The sequence below is a fragment of the Cucurbita pepo genome, chromosome 6 (assembly GCF_057944985.1).
Source record: "Cucurbita pepo subsp. pepo isolate OVF chromosome 6, ASM5794498v1, whole genome shotgun sequence".
Lineage (NCBI taxonomy): Eukaryota > Viridiplantae > Streptophyta > Magnoliopsida > Cucurbitales > Cucurbitaceae > Cucurbita > Cucurbita pepo.
The window spans coordinates 999,494-1,016,447 of record NC_141803.1 but is presented as its reverse complement, the minus strand read 5'-3'; the positions used below and the strand labels follow the sequence as shown (position 1 = coordinate 1,016,447).

Genomic DNA, 16,954 nt, shown 5'->3' with positions numbered 1-16,954 from the left:
TTTTAAAAACTTATATAACTAAAATTTAGTCTACCAAACCAAACCTCTCCATCCTTTACTGCCACATATCTAATGCTTCACCCATAATTGATATATACCTATTTATTACACTTGAGATGATGTAAAATCTACTTTGCTACAGATTTGAATCTTCCAATTCTACTAGTTAAATCCAAAGTAGAAATAGAAATTATAGGGATCATTATAATCACAACGCTATACCTCACTCTCGTACTTACCCATACATATGGATTCGCTATTGAATTTACAAAAAGTAATAATGAAATATTGAATCGGAAGAAATTTGAAAATTATCATAGTTCTAAGAAATTATTTCAAATAATTGATGTAAATCTAATGATTATTGAAATAAAGAATGAAACATTAATCATACACGTCATTCGCTGCTGATTTATACTCAATTTGGTAGGTTCGAACCCAAGTTGAAATCTATATAAAAAAATAATAACAATAATACGAGGCTTGAAAACTAATACACAACAAAAATTACAAGCATCTATGTCATCTCAAACACTTCCTAATAGCCTATTCTTCTTCTTTTCATTTAGTTCAACAACTCTCATCTAACATTTTTACATGATGTAAGAACCAATGGGCATAAATGAATGTTACAACACTTATCCGTCATGCCAAGGTTGACTCGAAATAGAGCAGTCGACATTCGAAATGACTTCGTCTTCAAATAAGTTCGTTGAGTGCCAAGATTGGGTCTTAACCCATCAGCCCCTTCCAATTCTACTGGAAATAACATTGTAATTGTAACAACAGTTCCTTATCTAACTGAAGCTTATAAAACTATCCATCTTTCTACTATGGCGCTATTTGAAACGTTGAGCCATGAGAGAATGCCCCTTCTGTACACTCAAATACAGTATCACAAGGGAAAAAATACAGTAAATATTGAACTGTAGTGTATCTGTAGACAGAGAACATTACAAAATAAAGAGGCTAAAACCCCCTTCACAAATTTACAACGTCATCTATGACATACATATCAGATTAAACATGTTCATTGGGATTTTCGACTTTTACAACTTCAATATTGATCTTGTGGTTTTGATTTTTGTGAATCAGAGATTCAGAAAGAAGATGCAAAATATCCAGTAATGAAATTCAGTGACAATCAAGAATGTAGAATGACACTGGGTAACTATCGCATCCAATAGAATCAGATTCCAAAACATCTTCCACTCATTTCAATTTCAATCAATTTGATCAAAGGATATTACACATGAAACCCCAAACTTGAGAATGATTTAACGTCATATTGTTTACTAAATTACCATCAGTCCCAGTTTTTTCTTTTTCTTTTCTTTTTTCCTTTTCCCCCTAAATGGGTCCAGTAATTTAATAAATACAACCAAAAACTGAAACGTTTTCCCTAAATAGCTGTGAATCCTTTTCTTGAAAAGTAAGAGGGTCTCACCAATTATAAGAGCTTTGTTTATTGTACAGTGAACTATTCCTCTTCTCCATGTCCGAAAAATTGTATTGTCAAGCCAATAATTTAAGCACCTGTTGTGCCAGCAAAAAACGACAACTTAAATGGTTTCTTGTAGCTTAGTATAATGTACAAGAGAAAATAAAGTGCAACAGTAGAGCAAAACTATAAACTAAAACAAGCTTCATTTTGTACCTTCTACCCATCAAAATTTCTGGAGAATTCTCAAAAGGAGAATGTGACATCAAGCATTAGGTGACATTGCTTTCGTTCATAGAGCCATTGCTAAAGTAAGCAGTAATTGCCTTCAGCTTGCCATTTAAAAAGTTTTTCTCAACCTGAGAACACACTTAAAAATAATTAGAACTTAAAGTAAGTGAATAAGATACAAAGTTCTGGAAAGAATTTTTGGTTTAAGTTACACGACGTCAAGGTGTAAAATATTATCCATCAGAAGTAGGGAAAATGGCATCGAGCAAGAAAAGAGTTAACCTTCTACAAATTAGGAGAGGAGTGCAGATGGTTGCAAGCACATTCATGATTCAAGTGTATAGACTCATAAGCATTCCTTTATAAAGAAAAATACAAATTTAACTTGCAGTAGAAACTACTGCTCTAAACGCAGACAGCAAATTGCACATTGCACAATGAATAGCAAAACCTAGATATTCATTATTATGGCAATTCAATTCTAATACCCCTCCTGTTCTTCATATTCCACTAGAAGCACTGTACCAGATTCAACAATATCGACAATGTATTGATGTCAGTTCTTAAGCATGCCAATAATTCACAACAGATTGAGAAATAAAAATGAATATTCTTACCTCAAGTGACCACGGAGGATTTGAAGAGAGAGCCATCTCCGCTAGTTGGTCAAGATTAACATTCTTTGGAAGAAACATGACAACGACGGGAGCAATTTTCTTAGCAATGTTGAAGAGAAAATACCTGCAAAGGTACAGGCAAGACCAAAGCTCAGATGATGGTAAAACAGATAATAGTGCAACATCGACTGGGCATGAACTATCAAAGTCAGAAAGCTTACCCATCATGTGGTCTGAGCATGGTCTTTAGGTCATAAATATCTACTCTGGCATAATTAGGCCCTCCCCAAGGGGGTGATAAGAAGATAACGTCGGCCTGCAGCAGGTAGAGACCAACAACATTTAATATAATTAAAAGTGAGATGGAAGTATAGCATTGAAAGTTTAGAAATCAATAAAAAAAATAAAAAATAAAAAATAGAATATTCAAGATCAAAGCCACAGTTCAAAAGAAAACTGCAAAAATACTCCCTAATAAATGATGCCAACAAATCATTGCATCCATTATATTATTAGTAACAAAAATCGATAATCTTATGACAGTATTCAGTCACTCACACAGACAGAGTATTCTTATGGTAATACCTTCTCCTAACAATGATCAGACAGATGACACTTTCACCATCTAAAGTACAAGCTTTCACAATGCTGGTTATTAGTCGCCAAAGGGAGAATTTTAAAATTTTGAAATAACATATAAAATTTCACACTTGGTAGATCTCATTACATATCTCAGGAAATTATTTGTTTTCTAACATAAACATTCATTCCAGTACATGAAAAATCACAACTTTTGTAGATGAAAAGGCTCAATACCTTGAGACGTGGGGCCAAACGGAAGAAGTCCCCCTTTATGAAATCTATTTGATCTTCAACACCATATAATGCAGCATTATGTTGGGCATATCTAATCTTTGTTGGATCAATATCAATTGCGATAACATGTTTGGCCCTGTAGTATCATTAATAAGTTAATTAAACAAAGATGATGTCAGGAATATTCTCTTAAAGATCTTTTAGAAGTTTTAAAAGAGAATAACACATCAAACTGATCAGATCCACTTATTCGTCAACTATTGGTACAAATGGAAAATAAACTATACAACATCCTAACCAATTATCTGACTTTATAAGATACATGAAGGTGTCAACTAACCCAGTAAACTTGTGAAAATGAACAAAGAAAAAATTAACCAAACATCACCTTTGGGAAAACTGGATGGCATTTCCTCCAACGCCCGTGAAAGAGTCAATTATCATATTGCTACCACAACGTGATGCGTGATGCCTAGCTATAGACTCTGGAGTTACAGAAAACCATCCTTCTTTGTCCATTTTTACACCATCATCAAATCTGGAGAAAAGTTGATACCTCTGACACCAATACTTAGTAATACTTGTGGGATACTCTTCAGTGATTGCAGGAGAATGAAATTCTGCAGACGAAAATTAGTTTGTCAGGGAGAAAAAAATTCTTTGGCATTCCGTTATCGATTTCTATCATGAGGTTAACTAAGAAATCTTATCTGCTACTGAAAGAGACTAATTTGGCAGTAGCAATTATGTTGTGAGTTACAACCACAAAACACCACCAGACAAAATTGATTTTCTACCATACTGGTCGGACTAACATTGTTGAATAATACGAAAGCTCTAAATAAGGTTCATAATCCTGAGGCAGGCCCAAACCACTAATTTTACAAAATGAAGACTTGTCCAAGAGGAGGGGAAAACACAATTTTTACCCATTAATTTATCTGTTTCCTCTCAGATAGATCAACATTAACTTACTAAGACAAAAGCTTTAAATAAGTTGTTTGGGGATTTAGGTATAGGAAGTTAGAGAGCCCGTAACCAGGCCCTTTGGCCAAATGGTTGTCGCACTCTGTGGTATAAGATTATTGCGTGTAAATTTGGTCCATCCCCTTTTGAACAAAACTAGAGTGGGGTTAGTGGCACTTCCAGGTCTCCGTGGATAAGGATTACAAGAGAGTTCTTCGATCATGTAATCTCCAACAAACCATCTCATTGTTGCAAATGAAGCTTCTGAACAAAATAATCTTTAAGAGAGAAGGAGCTTCTGAACCATGTCATGGCAAGCAGCAGTATGTGCTATTTTGTGGGGGCAATGAGGTGAGAGGAATAACAGAATCTTTAGAGAGAAGGAGCTTAATCCTTTTGATGTTTCACTCCTTGCTAGGTTCCATGTATCCTGGGGGCTTCGGTTACAGAGCTTTTTGTAATTATTAGTTTAATTTTTATCTTGCTCGATTGGAGGCCTTACTTTCAGGTAGCCTCCACTTTTGTGAGCTTTCTTTTCCGCATGCCCTTATATTCTTTTATTTTCTTCAATGAAAGTTTGGTTATTCATAGAGAAAAATACTAATATAATTAAAAGAAAAAAAAGACCAAACATTCATACTTTTATTTCAGATTCTTAAATGTATGTGTCATAATTTAATAACTAACCAACCCTACAAATTGACCTGTCCTGTCCATTTACTTCTCCCAAAATCTTTCCATATTCCCCTTTCTGCTGGCAAAAAGATTTAATTACTGAAACTTGATGGAGTGGAACGTTATAAAATGTCTATTGATGACAAAACTAAGCATTTTGCAGGTACAATGGAGGTAGAAAAATAAACCTTCATTTTTATCAGATAATTGTCCGCGTCTGCGTGTTCTTTTCATTTTCTTTTTCCTATCTCTTCCAGAAAGATTTTGCTCAGTACCCAGTGTACATATGGTAGGTTCGTTTCCAAAATGCATATCACCATCCATATGATCTGCCTGCTGAAGCACATGAGAGACACTGGAAACACAGCAAGGGAGCCCAAACAAAAGAGCAATTTGTGGTGAGATAAGGAAGCTAATAGGCATCAATTACAATTCTGATTCCAAATGCTACCTGCTAGTAGTTAAACCCACTGCACCTTCATCATCTATAGTGACAAAAGCTTTCTCAGGTGCGTACATGTTACTAGGTTTGCAATGGCTGAAGGTCTTCTGTTCAGAAGCTTCATTTGCAACAATGAGCTGGAAACCATTGCTGCAGTTCTCATGACATGGTTGCTTGACATGACCTTCACAACTGAAATCACAATAATAATCAATATACCCCTCCAACAAGTAAATGAGAAAAAGTAAGAAATAGAAATCATAGACAAGAGGTCAAGAACCTGCATTCGATAATTTCCCTGGTATTTCTACAACTCGTCAACCACTCATGAGGTTCATCAGGTTGCATATAACTGTGAATTGAAGTATTGACAGAGGCCCTACTCTTGGAGCCCTCAACTAAAATACCAGAGCTCTCCAACAGTGCATCAGGTGGTTGACAATGAATGTTATCACCAGGTAAATTCATACATGACCTGGTATCAACAAGCACACTACAAATATCTTCTGGTTTTGCGTCTTCTAATACATCCATTTCAGCAACTTCGGCAATTGATTCATTTTCTGTGAAATTGGCATCAAAATGTGCAAAATGTTCCAACCCTGGAGGAGGGTTCCAAGTAGACTCATGTGTCTTTATATTATAAAAGTAGTTTCTCATATAAAAAGAATCCCAATACACCGTCCATTCTCCATACTCCTGAATACATCCAACAACATGGTCATTTTCGTTATAGTCTGCTCCCATATGAAGGAAAGATTGTTCAGCTACTAATGGCAGTCCAATGCCACTGTCAATGTCAATCTTCTGCACTTCAGTATCTTGTAAAGTTGTGGATGAACCTTCTAACTCCATAGGCAGTTCAACTTCCTCCTGCTTGCCATGGCTGACATCAAAACCTGTCATACATATTCTTGGAGAATGACCTTTATCCAAACCAATTGAACTCAATCTAACTTTTGCATGATCCCCCAACACAGCATCACCTGACTCATGGTCTCCCCTGTTATTCAGCACAATATCACATGTAACATCGCAAAATTGTTCTTCAACAGCACCATGAATAAGTCCACTTGAATTAGGTGAAATATCTCCATCAAAGATGACATGGGATTCATTGGCTTCAAACACAGCATCACAATCAGATGCCTCACTTTGGTTCACCATAGACGAGCAACATAGAGAACCTATTGCTTCATCATTCAAATTAATGTTAGCTACAATCTCACCCCTGCTGCTGAATTTGGGAAACTCCACTTCTTTGTCTAGAAATCCCTGCTGGATTCTAGAATGCTTGACAGTTGTTTTTCTTTTGCCCATGGTGATTCCAGTTCTCCTCTGCTACATGGTAAAACATCACGACTATGGATAAATGCAGAAAATATTATTTCCAACCAATGGTTATGGTAATGTATAAAACGGTCAATCCATTTAGTTATCCTTCTTCCAGAAAAATCATATTTCCAGATCATTTACAAATCAATCTGCCGACAGCTGCTAAGAGTAAATGAGGCTAAATACTTCATACTTGTAATGCAATAGATATACGGCTCTCACATTAGTACTTGCAGCTGTTCTTGAAGAAATGAAACAAAAGGTATGGTAGAGCAACTACAGTTACTGTATGATTTCCAATAACTATAGGAGGATATGGCCAAAAGAATGGGGGAAAATAGGGTATGTGGAATAGCTTATGTATGTAATGCGTTAAATTGTTCCTTAGCCTGCTATTAATGTAGAATTGACACAACATTGATGCAAACTGACTTGGCGATGCAGTTAACCGTTTTTTAACATCCACGGAAGATAAGACTGTTGAAATTAATTAATAGAATGTATACTTCTAGAGTACAGGAGTTTCAACATGTTGGGTAAGTAATATACAGAAGTAGTATATAGAAGTACCTCTTTGTTTGTGTGGAATGAGAGAGGAAGCCCCAGAGCATTCATCTGTTCAGTAAGTTCGATATCCTCCGGTGATAAGCTGATATCTGGCCAAAAAAATCGAGCAGACCCTTTAGCACCAATCAACAGCATGATTATGCCATAGAAATAGTGGGTAAACGTCATATTTGGCCACAAATATCTCATAACTAAAATAAAATAAAAGCCTAGGTAAACGAAGAGATTGACGAATGAAACACTTGCCAGTGATTGTAGAACAGATTTTCTCTCTGAACTTTTCGTTATTGGCATCATCAGCATCCAGAGCTAACTTGTTAAAACAAACAAAGGAATGAGTAGATTGGAAAGTAACCAGGGAGCAAAGAGAACTCAATGAATTATCAGTGCCGTAAATAAAAACAGTGATATCAGAGACTTACACTACTTTCCACTCGTCTAGCTACTTCTGTCTCATCGTCCCTGTAATGCAACCATTAGAAATTTTTGTCAATACCCAAACAAGTGAAATGGAAAAGAGGAAAAGTCGAACTGAACAACAACAAGAACATAGTGGTTAATTTCTTTTAATTTAGATTTCCCTCATCTTCAGGCGATAACAGAGGTGATAAAAAGTGGTTACCAAAGAAAAACTTCGGTCAACTTAAAGAGAGAGCCGAGAGCCCTAATGGCAGAGACTCCAGCTTCATCTTCGGATTCTTCGTTGCTAGATCCCATTGTGTCGGTGGAAAAGGAAGCTCGGGTCAAGAACTGCGATCAGCGGTTTACGACGGCACTCTTTCTACCGCCATTTTTCGAAGCTTACTAAAATAGTGCGACGCTAATTTGGCGGCGCAATTTGGGAACACAGCTATATTGTAAGTTGTCAGAGAGGAAATTTCAGCCTCGACAGCCACAGCCCGTTGAACTATGCTGGGTAAATCATGAGTTTATTTCGTTTTATTTTAGTTTATATATTTTTAAATGCTTAATTTTATTTTTTGTTTTTTTCTATAAATCTTCAAATTAGTATATATAATTAGTTGTTTTTTTTTGTTTTTTTTTAATAAACTTTGATAAAAATTAAATTTCAATAACTACATTTATATAACTAAACAACAATAATCCGCCCGACCGGCAGCCGATCGCCCCGTCGCGCCATTTTCTAGGTCGATAACCAAGCCGCTTTCTCATTCTGCTGCTACAAACTTGGCTTCAGCCTCCATCAAAGCTCGGACCAGAGCATAGCGGGTGACTCTGACTGAATCAGGCGGCCAACAATCTACAGAGATGAACGAGAAGATAGAGGATGGAATGCTCATAGAAGACGAGACCGAGCCCCCGCCGCCGGACAGCGATTCGGCCAAAATGTCTCCCTACGAAATGCTGCGAGAGAGTAAAATTTCTGTGGAGGAGATCGTCGCCAAGATGCTCTCTATCAAGAAGCAAGGCGAGCCTAAAACTCAGCTCGGAGAACTCGTTACGCAGATGCTCCTTCACTTCGTAACGCTTCGCCAGGTTCTTATTTCTATCCGCTTTCTCTTTTAGGGTTGTAGGTTATTTTCAAGATTCATTGGTTCGAAATGGTCATTTTTTTATTTTTATTTTTTCCTTGCTAATTTGCCATGCGGCACCACGAACTACAATTACACTGTTGTAGATTTCAATTTTAAATTGCAGCCATTGATGACTCTCGTGGCATAATGTCTGTTCACAGGCCAACCGCTCTATTTTGCTGGAAGAGGACCGAGTGAAAGCTGAAACAGAGAGAGCAAAAGCTCCAGTTGACTTCACGACTCTGCAACTTAACAACTTGATGTATGAAAAGAGTCACTATGTTAAAGCAATAAAGGCCTGTAAAGACTTCAAATCAAAGTATTCTGATAGTGAACTTGTGTCTGAGGATGAGTTTTTCCGGGATGCACCCGAAGACATAAGGAATTCCATAAGGTCAAAGGACAGCGCGCACAATCTGATGCTGCAGAGGCTTCACTTCGAGCTTTTCCAGGTGATCTTTAGTTGTCGTTCATACTCTCTTTGAATTAATTAGCACGGATGCAGAATTTTTCTGGTAATTAAAGGTACCAATAACTCGGTTAGGACGGACAAAAGCAATAGCTTCAAGTTATATACAAAATTTTGAGGAGGCATCACCTTCCTCTTGGTCGATTCTGTGGTTCTAAAAAAAAATTGGTGACTCCATTGGCTTTACTACTATTTTTAAGAATTGCGGGAAATATAGCATCTTGTGCGTCCTTAACTACTTGCAAAAGACATCCTAAACATTATAATTTGAGTTATGACGTCAAATTTACCTCGTAACTGAGCTTAAATCTTTCCCTTTTTAGAATGGGTGAATCTATGATGTTTTCCATGTTTTTGGTTTTTATTTGAATGTTCCAATTTTCCACCTTTTGGTCGTGGATGTACATAGTTGATTCTTTTTTATTGATTTTTTTCATTGTTGCTGTTGAGTGTATTAATAATATCCATCATTTTACCAGCGCAAAGAACTTCGCAAACGGCGAGATGAACTTGAACAACATAAGAACAGCCTTCTTGAAGTTATTGCTAATAGAAAGAAATTCATGTCAAGTCTTCCCTCACACCTCAAGTCCTTGAAAAAGGCTTCCTTGCCCGTACAGAATCAGTTGGGAATATTGCAGACAAAGAAATTAAAGCAACACCAACTAGCAGAGCTGCTTCCACCTCCTCTTTATGTAATCTACTCACAATTCTTGGCACAAAAGGAAGCATTCAATGAAAACATTGAGTTGGAGATAGTAGGAATTGTCAAAGATGCTCAAGCTTTTGCACGGCATCAAGCAAATGAGGAAACTGGTACCTGGGTGTATATCTTCTCTACGACCATTAGTTGAATAGTTATATCATATATGATAGTATTTTTATTGTCAGATTGTTTTAATTTTTGATAGTTGAATTGGATGCATATGCTACAAAATGACTTCTTTTTAAATCATCTTGTCACGTAATAGCCTATACATACGAATTGAATTTATTATTCATTGAAATCATCACACAATTCTAAATCCCAGACCATATTTATCTTATAAATAATGTCAATTTGGAGATAACTGAACACTACTTTTTTTGGATTGCAGAGTCTATATCAAAAACAACATTCACAGATAACTCTTTCTTCATTTGTTTTTTTCTTTTTTTCCTGTAAGAGAGTAATTCTTTCATTGCAAATATTTTAGGTGCATCAACCAATGCTGAGAACTCCAAATTGGAGGATGATGCCCCTGACGAAGATGATGATAGCCAAAGGAGGAAAAAACGGCCAAAGAAGATTCCAGCTAAGGTGAACATTGAGCATGCAGGGATATATCAAGTTCATCCGCTAAAGATCATCCTACATATATATGACAATGAAACCTGTGAACCCAAGTCAATGAAATTGCTTTCTGTGAAGTTTGAATGCCTGTTAAAGTTGAACATTATTTGTGTTGGGATTGAAGGATCTCATGAAGGACCTGAGAATAACATCTTATGCAGCTTGTTCCCTGATGACACTGGCCTTGAGCTGCCTCACCAGGTATGAATTCAGAAATTTGCGTTTATGTTCTTACTGTTCTGCCCCAACTTTACATTTTCAACGAAAAAGAGGGGGAAACCTTGATGATGTATTATTTTGTCCTAAATGATGCAGTCAGCCAAGCTTGTTGTTGGTGAAACTCTTGCATTTAGTGACAAGAGAACCTCTCGACCATATAAGTGGGCCCAACATTTGGCTGGAATTGATTTTTTGCCAGAATTGCCACCCCTGGTGAGTGCACAAGAATCTGCCAGTGGTGAAACTATTAGAAGTGATATTGTATCAGGCCTCTCAATGTATCGTCAGCAAATCCGAATACAGACAGTTGTGCAAAGATTACGCTCTCGGAAAAAGGCTCAGCTTGCTCTTGTGTGAGTCATTGATTTGTATTCAAAGTTTTAGATTATAAATGGCTTTGAGGACTGATAGAAGATGGATTTGTAGCATAGTGATCAAATTGACCATCTGTTGTTGCTCTGATCACTTGCAATTTCATGCACTATGCTTGTGTGATTAACAATTTATTTTCTCCAGAAAACTATATATGCCATGTTTACTTTTACTTCTACAGCATTTTATATAATGGATTATTTTTCCGTTGATGGAAGGATCACTGATTCAGCCAAGTATGGTTTGGTTTGTTTGAGAAATTGGGATTTTTCTACTGACTAACAGGGAACAGCTTGATTCACTTGAAAAACTTAAATGGTCAGTTCTGATATGTTATTATGATGTCTCATGGGTTTGGCATCAACCTTCATGCTGTTTGAAAGGTTGGTCGCTCGTAGGTTACCCTACAAGTCAGTCATCATCTTTGACTACAATGGATAGAGAGAAATTTCAGGATCCTGTAGGTGTTGATATGTTTGAAAAATCTGGCATTTCAAGAGAAGAGATCGACGGTGCTAGCGAAGATGGGGAACTTCCTGCTCTAGTTTCATCGACATCTATCTTTAACAATACTCAAGTTACTCCCCCCTCGAGAACACCCAACCTCGAGCTTTCCAAACAGTTGACTTTAACTTCCAAAAGCATTACACCTCAAACCAATTACTCTAGGATACTAAGTTTCAATAAACTGATGAAGATTATGAGTTGATGCAAGATCTCAACAGCGATAAGGATGAGCCTGTGCAGACTGAGCTTTCAGCAGATGATACAGCATCTATTCCCTCCAACTACATAACAAGAAAGACATGGATGGATTATGAGTCCAAGGAAGCCTTGTTATGGCCAGGAACATTGATTCACCTGTCGAAAATTTTAAATTGCAAGACAAGGTAGCTTTTTTTTTTTTTTTTTTTTTTGCCCTTTATAGGAATTATGTTATATTGATTTTCTGAATGTTGACATCAATATCGTTTTGGCAGATTAAAATCAGCATGGAGTACCCTCTTAGGTCTCCTTTCTTCACTTTGAATCTTTACTAGATGAATTCTGAAGAGAAAACCATGATGAGAGTGAAAACTCTGATTGGTATGATGAACGTCAGATCATGGAAGCTGAGGTAAGGAGGAAAGTTTGTTTTGATATCTTCTCACACACCTCATTGTCATTGCAGTCCTGATCTTTACAAACATGATCTAGAAAGTATATGCGATGGAAAAGGCTCTTTTATGTTGTAGATTTTTTAAAAGCACGTAACTAACCAGTACTTTTTCTAAATGGGTGTATGTGATGACATACTGACACTTTTATGAATTTGATCTCTTCCGAGCTCGAATACTGGTTGTTGACCTGGTAATGTTTCACTTAGTTGATATGTGTTTTTGGTTTTGTAGGTGAATCTCCGTAAACTTGAGATGCTGCATTTGGATCAAGAGAACTATATATTGTCTCATCAAATTTGTTGTCTTGTACAAACCTGTCAGTGGTAGCATGCCAGAGTACTTAAGAGGAAGGGGTCGTAGGAAGATGATATCCTGGAAAGAGATTGAAGGCTCTCCCGGCTATCCTTGCTAAGAACTTTTAGGATCTTAAAAATATTACTTTAGCACCTCCTCCTGCTGCTGCTGCTGCTGCTGATGGTGGAACAGTTCTAGAAAATCTGCCTGCCTGGAAAATATGAAGAATGTGATAATTTCCTTCTTAGCCAATTTCTCCAGTATTGAAATATTGGTTGATGTAGTGGCCATGGATTGCTACATACCTGAACCCGATTCTCAGCTACAGGTAGATGATGCGCAACCTCCTTGACCAAATACAAGCTTGAATGTTCAGCCAAACTGATCACTTTCTTCGTGCATTTGTTTATATAATGAGAAAGTTCGTTTTTTTTAAAAGCCCTTTTCTTTGTAATCGAGTTGGGTAATTGAGAGAATTATTACTATATAGCACTGAGTCATAACTTTTCATGTCAAAACTCATAAGGTTATGAGTTTCAATTGTATTGATTGACTACCGAGAGAATCATGTTTGTTGATCGACTTCCCCGAGTTTTGCTACAATTTTTAATACTATTGTTTATTTTACAATATTCACTTTTTAAAATTCAAGATAACCATGGAGGTTAAAAACTTAATACCCTTCATAATTTTCATCTACAAAAGTTGTAAGACATACACGTAATGCCATGAAGGATGGAAAGATCAAAACACAAAATTTAGATCCAAAGTTAAGGCTGAGAATTTCCCTACATGACCAAAGCTACTCCGCTGAAGTCGAGCAGAGTAGCAGCTCAGTTGCAGTACTTTAGCGTTAGCCATGGTCGAATACAAGAATATGCCCATTTGGGCGCCATTGTATTTTTTTCTTACTCACAATAACATAATATATGAACTCCATACAGAATTTAAGGGTTCTTGATGCCAATTCAATAGAGTTTTAATACATACCGGCCAAACTACAAAATGCTACAAGGTTCAAAGGATCTTGAGCATATATTCCTGCTAAAGAGAGAGCGAGGGAATGTAGCTAACCAGTTAACCACTATAGACTAAGCAAAAACTGGACTGGAGGTAACTGTTAGGACTCGAATATTGAATTTTGCTAGCACCTTCCTCGAGCAAGAGTCTACATTCAGCCTATATTCTTCTTGATTCGCGCATTTCAAATCATTAAACACGAGAACCACACAAGCGTAGTAGGTTAATTTCATTCTTCGAAATTCAAAGAATTCCTGAAATTGGATGATACAATAGTATGATTAACAGATCTTGCATTCATTACCGAAAAAAATGGCGTCTACGTCGCTGAAAATGCCGAAGAATAAAGCTTTCTGCATGAAGAGGATAGTTTTTTCTGATCAGACCCTCCATGCACTTCCAATACGAAAAATCAACTAACTCTCCATCTTTTCTGACTATGAATAAACATCTTGACCTTTCAAAATTCGGATGATATCCAATCTGCCGACCACAACAATATGATTAAGTTGACAGAGACAGAGCTTGTATCCAGTGCTCAATATGATTTCAAAGAAAATGGTTCAAAAATGAAAATGGCATCCCATAAAATCGCTTTTCTAATGGCAAGATATTGGAGTTCAAGTCGAGGTATAACCCTTTTGGCAGCATCACGTATACACAATCTAGTGAAAATACAATGTTTCAACAAATATCAAACCGTTGCCACTTATCAAAGCCCACATTTCTCACTGTGTACATTGAGAATTACTTTGAAGTGTCTTCATATAAATCCCAGGCAAAGTATTTTTACAAAAGAAAAAAAAAACACAGTCGATATAGATCACGTGTATTAGGAAAAGTAAGTTTTCCCTTCCAATTCATGTTCTGTTCCGTAACAATTTATATCTTTTCAAGTCAAACATTATAGACAAATATGTTAGGATTACAAGCTAAGCTAGTCAAATGTTTCAGGGATGAATCATGACTTGCTGAAGTCAATCTCATCAATAGCGACAATCAAGATGTTTCATCAGGAGCAATTAAAAACTTAATTGTGAACATTTAATTTCTTTTCCGGGTTCATGACAAAAGCTTTCATTCATCCAAGGAAACAGAAAAGAGGCTAGAGTATCTCATTAGTAATTTTATTTAATATAAATGCAAATTCTAAAAATAAGATAAAAACAATAGACAAAGAAATATGGAAAGAGATATACCGTGATATAATCAATCCCACATCCAATCTTCTTCTCACACTCGGGATGATATGGAAGCAACCGATCAAGAATTGTCTTCTCGTGCTCTGGGGTCAACCTATCCCCACTTTCATATCTGCGCATGTTGGCTTATAGATGATTAATGAATGGAGATTAAACTCTACCACACCATGCTAGTCAATTCAAGACACAACATATTGTCTTTCAGATAATAGGTGCACCATCGGTGAATTAACAAGATCAAAGCAAACAGTCAAGATATCTCATCCATCCCAGGGAAGAAAACCAGCTATAAAACGTTCAAATTTTGTCGGTAAGGAGATACTAAATGATAACAACTTGAAACTTTCACTGAAAGATAACAATACACATGTTACGAAAACCTGATCGTTGAAATATGGGAAAACAGAAATAACATACGTTAACTATTGACTTATCCATGGGCTAAGGACCATAGGTTGAGTGTGTACGTTTGCAAGAGCCTTTTTTTCATCAATTTATTAGATTCGAAGTCTTTTAAGTGCGTCAAGTTATAACTAAATTTGATCAAATGGAATAAAAGATCAATGAACTTTGAAGAGATAATTGACAGAGAACTCGTAATTGTTGTTCTTGCTTGCTATGGAAATTGATGAACGTTCCGTAAAAGTTCTAAAATTTCAATCTCAAATTATATAGTTCCGTTCATCTTCGAGCAACATGCTTTCATTTGAGCAATAACAATATCAAAATTCACTTAATAACATGGTTGCATGATTTCTAGTTGCCAGGAAGCTCAAATTCAGTCAAAAAGCCGATAAACAAACGAATGGTTGCTTACTTTCCAGAGTGAAGAACCATCCTAACAAAGCCAACTAGAGGAACAGTCTCCTCCAGAATCCTGTCCTCCCAGTCAACCCATTCCTCTTCCTCCTCGTCTCCGTTTCCACTCTCCTCACTGCTGTTGTAATCCTCCGATGCGGTAGCCAGGTCAATCGCCGGCGGAACAACCGGTTTTCGCAGCAAATCGGAACTATATTCTTCGTGGCTTCGAATTCTACTGCCTTCAGGGCCAGTTTTTAGGGCACGAATGGATTGGTGAAACGACGTCATGGGGTGCGTACGAAAACATACGATCACTGGTGAAGCGTTGAGGAGGTTTGGATTTAGGGAGTGAAGGGGCACAAGAGGCGGTGGCTTCAAAATGGAGGCCATAGCCAGGACCATGCCCTTGTTCAATTGAAACAAGGAGCTCAAATTTGCAACTACTGAGGTTTTTCACCCAATTCTCTGGGAAAACGGAGGAAAAATAACTGTTAATGGTGACTCACATTATCATCAATCTCATGGTTTTGGAGATTCTACAATATTTCTCTTCAATCCGCATTCTTTGCCCTGGCGGGTAGCTGAAAGACAACCCCTTCCACTTCACCTTGGAGGCAAACTTAATGGGCCTTTGCACCTAAGCCCAATATTTCGTTTTGGGCCTCTAGCTTCTTTATTGGAGGCACACTTAATGGGCCTTTGCACCTAAGCCCAATACTTCGTTTTGGGCCTCTTAGCTTCTTTATTGGAGGCAAACTTAATGGGCATTTGCACCTAAGCCCAATTTTTCGTTCTGGGCCTCTATCTTCTTTATTGGGCTCTTACGTACTAAAGTCCAATTGGTGGAGTATCTCATCTCAATGCATAAAATATGGATAAATTATTATAAGACAACAATAATTGAAATGGATTATGTTTAACACATATTTTGCTCTCACTTGCCACTCTAAAAAAAAAAAATTGCACTCGAATATAATTTTGGGACATTAATTATATCACCGGAACCCTATAAAACATTACCCCTATTGGTTATAGAAAATAAATCTACGAATCATCCAAACTACTACTTTTTAATTAATATTGTTATTGCTTTAATGAAATACTATTTTTATTTTTAATTAATATTGTTTTCGAGGATGAGCCAGCCAGTCTTAACATCATTGACGAGGAGTCGATAATCTTCAAATTTCAAGTAACCCTCGATCAAAATTGTTTTATCTTGAAATTAAGTTAAAATTATAATTTTTCTTTTTTTATATATATATATAAAATCACAAATGGGTTGCAATCTATTTTGATTTTTAAAATGGTGTTTAAAAAATGAAAATAAAACTGTTTATTAAATTAGAGATTTAAAAGATATTTATTTGACAGTTACAGGCCTAAATTTGGGATTTTTTGTAGAGAAATGAAAAAGAAGCGCGAAATAAAAGAGTCAGCCGGCTTCGGCTGTTGACAG

At 36.6% G+C, this 16,954-nt stretch overlaps 2 protein-coding genes and 1 pseudogene across 9 annotated transcripts; 1 reads left to right on the top strand and 2 right to left on the bottom strand.

The window, feature by feature from the left end:
* Positions 1-377: 377 nt before the first annotated feature.
* LOC111796805 (uncharacterized) lies at positions 378-8,006 on the bottom strand. 6 transcript variants are annotated; one of them, XM_087124633.1, is made up of 14 exons: positions 7,713-8,006; positions 7,513-7,552; positions 7,337-7,403; positions 7,094-7,179; positions 5,469-6,529; positions 5,198-5,380; positions 4,935-5,101; positions 3,494-3,725; positions 3,106-3,241; positions 2,511-2,605; positions 2,290-2,413; positions 1,658-1,800; positions 1,448-1,536; positions 378-882 (listed from the first exon to the last, which is right to left on the bottom strand). In XM_087124633.1, the coding sequence occupies exons 1-12, from the start codon at positions 7,805-7,807 to the stop codon at positions 1,714-1,716; spliced, it is 2,373 nt and encodes a 790-aa protein (XP_086980759.1). In that variant the 5' UTR covers positions 7,808-8,006; the 3' UTR covers positions 378-882; positions 1,448-1,536; positions 1,658-1,713. The 6 variants fall into 6 exon arrangements, with proteins under 6 accessions (XP_086980759.1, XP_023535335.1, XP_023535336.1 ...); XM_023679567.2 differs by having other exon boundaries at positions 378-875; XM_023679568.2 differs by having other exon boundaries at positions 378-756.
* Positions 8,007-8,157: 151 nt separating this feature from the next.
* On the top strand, positions 8,158-13,054 carry LOC111796806 (THO complex subunit 5A-like; annotated as a pseudogene). Its single transcript, XR_015421377.1, has 8 exons — positions 8,158-8,587; positions 8,787-9,077; positions 9,574-9,910; positions 10,291-10,628; positions 10,743-10,999; positions 11,304-11,908; positions 11,999-12,135; positions 12,410-13,054. The product of XR_015421377.1 is annotated as a THO complex subunit 5A-like (transcript).
* Positions 13,055-13,210: 156 nt separating this feature from the next.
* On the bottom strand, positions 13,211-16,068 carry LOC111797722 (protein DCL homolog, chloroplastic). Of its 2 annotated transcripts, none has more exons than XM_023680831.2 (3): positions 15,512-16,068; positions 14,692-14,806; positions 13,211-13,975 (listed from the first exon to the last, which is right to left on the bottom strand). In XM_023680831.2, the coding sequence occupies exons 1-3, from the start codon at positions 15,895-15,897 to the stop codon at positions 13,793-13,795; spliced, it is 684 nt and encodes a 227-aa protein (XP_023536599.1). In that variant the 5' UTR covers positions 15,898-16,068; the 3' UTR covers positions 13,211-13,792. The 2 variants fall into 2 exon arrangements, with proteins under 2 accessions (XP_023536599.1, XP_086980760.1); XM_087124634.1 differs by having other exon boundaries at positions 13,211-13,746.
* Positions 16,069-16,954: the final 886 nt, after the last annotated feature.

Coding starts and splice junctions, on each gene's coding strand:
- LOC111796805 (XM_087124633.1), bottom strand. CDS start 7,807: ATGGGATCTAGCAACGAAGAATCCGAAGATGAAGCTGGAGTCTCTGCC. Junction 5,381..5,468: donor AGGGAAATTATCGAATGCAG/GTTCTTGACCTC, acceptor TTGTGATTTCAG/TTGTGAAGGTCATGTCAAGC. Junction 3,242..3,493: donor GCCATCCAGTTTTCCCAAAG/GTGATGTTTGGT, acceptor ATGATACTACAG/GGCCAAACATGTTATCGCAA.
- LOC111797722 (XM_023680831.2), bottom strand. CDS start 15,897: ATGGTCCTGGCTATGGCCTCCATTTTGAAGCCACCGCCTCTTGTGCCC. Junction 14,807..15,511: donor ATGGTTCTTCACTCTGGAAA/GTAAGCAACCAT, acceptor CAACATGCGCAG/ATATGAAAGTGGGGATAGGT. Junction 13,976..14,691: donor GTGGGATTGATTATATCACG/GTATATCTCTTT, acceptor TGTGGTCGGCAG/ATTGGATATCATCCGAATTT.